Source organism: Myotis brandtii, unplaced genomic scaffold (genome assembly GCF_000412655.1).
Source record: "Myotis brandtii unplaced genomic scaffold, ASM41265v1 scaffold636, whole genome shotgun sequence".
Lineage (NCBI taxonomy): Eukaryota > Metazoa > Chordata > Mammalia > Chiroptera > Vespertilionidae > Myotis > Myotis brandtii.
In genome coordinates, this window is record NW_005370438.1 from 197,619 (window position 1) to 200,553 (window position 2,935).

General features: G+C 49.4%; 1 protein-coding gene across 1 annotated transcript in view; it reads right to left on the reverse strand.

Moving 5' to 3' along the window:
- The window catches only part of GLB1L3 (galactosidase, beta 1-like 3), a 24,040-nt gene extending 21,197 nt beyond the window's left edge, over positions 1-2,843 (reverse strand). Inside the window, exons 1-2 of the mRNA XM_014528477.1 lie at positions 706-2,843; positions 41-178 (exon numbers count right to left, since the gene is read on the reverse strand). Of these exons, the coding sequence (XP_014383963.1) occupies positions 41-178; positions 706-1,127 (560 nt within the window). The 5' untranslated portion in view covers positions 1,128-2,843. The remainder of the gene's footprint in view (positions 1-40; positions 179-705) is intronic.
- Between the last annotated feature and the right edge of the window lie 92 nt (positions 2,844-2,935).

Below are 2,935 nucleotides of genomic sequence, written 5' to 3' on the forward strand. Positions count from 1 at the left end.
TCCCCTCCTCCCAGCACCCCTCCCCCCTTCCCCCACAGACCTGCTCTGGTGCAGCTGCGGCCCAGCTTCCCGGACAGGAAGGTTCTCTTTCTCTTTATATTTTGCCCGAGGAGCAAAGCCTGATGAGATCAATGGCAGGAAAAAGATGCTCATGATTCTTTTCCATGAGAGACGTGGGCTGGAAAGAGGAGAAATAACAGTGAGGGGACGGCATTGGCCTCATCTGATTCTATGGCCCAGAATGCCGCCCTCCATGCAGGCGAGCGGCCAGGGCACTGGCTGGGCACACACAGGGCTTCCAGCCAGCCCAGGTCCCTTCCCCCTCTCCCACACCCTCCCCCTGCCTCCTGCAACCTCTCCTCCCACCCTCCACTCAGTCAGGACGGAAAGCTGGGGGGAGACCTTCAGTCCTAGGAGCCTCCTCGGGAGCCAGACAGGGCAGGGCACTGGGGAAGGGTCTGGGGAGGGCTCAGGGCTCAGTGACCGGTGGCAGCCCCTCGGGCACCAGGCTCAGGAAGGACAGGGTGTCCTGCCACTTGGCAGGGGACCAACGCTCCTTGGCGCGGGCATCACTAAGGTGCCGGTGGAAGAAAGCTGGAGGGGAAGAGCCTGTAAGGGGGGCTGATGCGTCTCAGGCAGATCTGAGGGTCCAGGAGGGCGGTCAGACCAAAGGGGCCCTTGCCCCAGGTAGGCGCGATGCGTCACCTGAGGTACCTCCAGGAACTCATAGCCGGAGGCCAGGGCGCCGAGGTCCCTCGCTGCTCCTGCTGCCTCCCCGCAGGGGGACCTGGTTCAGGTGTGCTGACGCTGGGAACTTCGAGCCACCGCAGCCCCGTAGGGAGTCCGGGGAGTCCGGGAGCTGCTGGGCAGGGAGGGCCGAGCAACAGGCTGGGCTCTGGGCAGCGAGGACAGCGCTCTGTGCCCACGGGGGGTGGGGCCGCCTGCGCGCAGGGAAGTGAGGTGGGAGGGTCCCTCCTTGAACTGGGTGTCACCAACCAACTGATTGAGACGGAAACACAGACCCAAGTGGGAGGAAAGGAGGACAACTTGGGCCACACCATGTACCGGAGAGCAGGGCAGTTCCGTTCAGCAACTTGATAGCAAGGGCCCCGATTTTGCTTTGACATAAATCAAAAGGTGAAATGTGATGCGTGCCACCAGACGCATACTAGTATGTCAACATTATTTTATTCGTTTCAATTACATGTTCTTTTGCCTTTTGTAATTGGAAGTAGCAAGCCTCAAGGCAACTGATTATTTTATTTTATTTTATTTATTTATTTTTTGGTTTGACATATCTACTTAATAAATCCATTGGATTTTTCTCTTCTTTTACTTTTGTTTAGCATTACATAATATTGGCTACCTATTTGGAAACACTCTTCTTGGCTTTCACAATGTTTCTCTTGATTTTCCCCTCTTTCTATTTTTTCTTCACACCTACCTCCAGTCTTTATTTTATGAAAATGAATGTAGTTCTGTTCACTAATTCTCACATCTCTTCTTGCTTTATATGCTGTTCCTGGGCTACATGATTCATTCTCATGGATTTAGCTATTATAATTGCTCCAGGTAGTGCCCAAACTGGACAAGTTTCATTATTTCCACTTACATGATGAACACATCCACTTGGATATTTTGCAAGAAGCTCAAATTCAACATAACAACTGATTATTTTAACTAAAGCTGTTACACGAAAAATGCGGGTAGGAGATACTTAAGAAAAAAAAAAAGGACAGAGAAGTAGAATCAGTTAGGATAATGTTCAAAAAAAGTAGCCCAAAGTGAGGATGGACGGGAAATTCACCGAGGGGTGCTTTATCTGCCAGGTGGCCCTTTATTTACAATGGGAGATGCCTGTGGCCTCGGGCAGAAGTCTAGCTCTGACTCAGTGAATTTTATCACATGCACATTGATGGACAGGGAAGTTGATTCTTCAGCCCCAGAGAGGAAGATCTGCGTAGACAGAGCCTCGGAATGATCAAAGACAGTCTGTCCCTCCTGCTGAATCTTGTACAGAACAAACTCTCTGACCTCAGTTCTGTGGGTGGAAAATAAAATCCATTTAAGTCATTGGCAAACTTGAACAGCAACCTTCAAGGTTTCAAACTTCATAGAGCGGAGGTTGGGTTGAAGTCAGAAAGTATCATTTCAGTCGTTCCAGAAACTAGCATTTTGCTGTGTCTTAAAATGGCTTTGGAGAAAGAGTGAGATTGTAATCTGATCAAGTCAGTTGTTCAAAACAGATGGGCTTCTGTCTTCGTCCCAGCATGTTCCATTCCTTGCTACTCATGATGTGGAAACGTTAAGCGCGACCACCAAAATGTGTCTGTCCTGTGCAACTCTGCTGAGTGAAGAAGACTTGGAGTATGTCTAGCTGTCAGGGGGGGTGGTAGGGCAGAGAAAGATAAATACACCAAAGTTCTTTAGTCTCCACGTTAAGTTATATTTAGTAAAATTAACTTTCCTTGGCCAGGCATGTCAGTTTAGGAGCAGTTCCACTGTAGTGCTTGCATTGGTTTAGAATATAAGATTTTAAGCTCCTCCAACATTGTACTAAAACATTTCAATAAAATCATGCCATCTACCACTTCCTTTAAAAAAAAAAAAAGTACTCTATTCCCACAAATCTATTCTCTGTAGGACAAAGTGTCTAGTTCACTATTGGATCCTTGTACCTGAAAACCCGCCTGGCATATAGCAAGCCCTCAGCAAGGGCCTGTTCACCATGTGAGTGGTTTCGGCAGCCGCAGGAGAGAGTGGGGTCCTGGCCCTTAATGACAGCCTGGCCCTAACCGGTTTGGCTCAGTGGATAGAGCGTCGGCCTGTGGACTCAAAGATGCCAGGTTCAATTCCGGTCAAGGTTATGTACCTTGGTTGTGGGCACATCCCCAGTAGGAGGTGAGCAGGAGGCAGTTGATCAATGTTTCTCTCT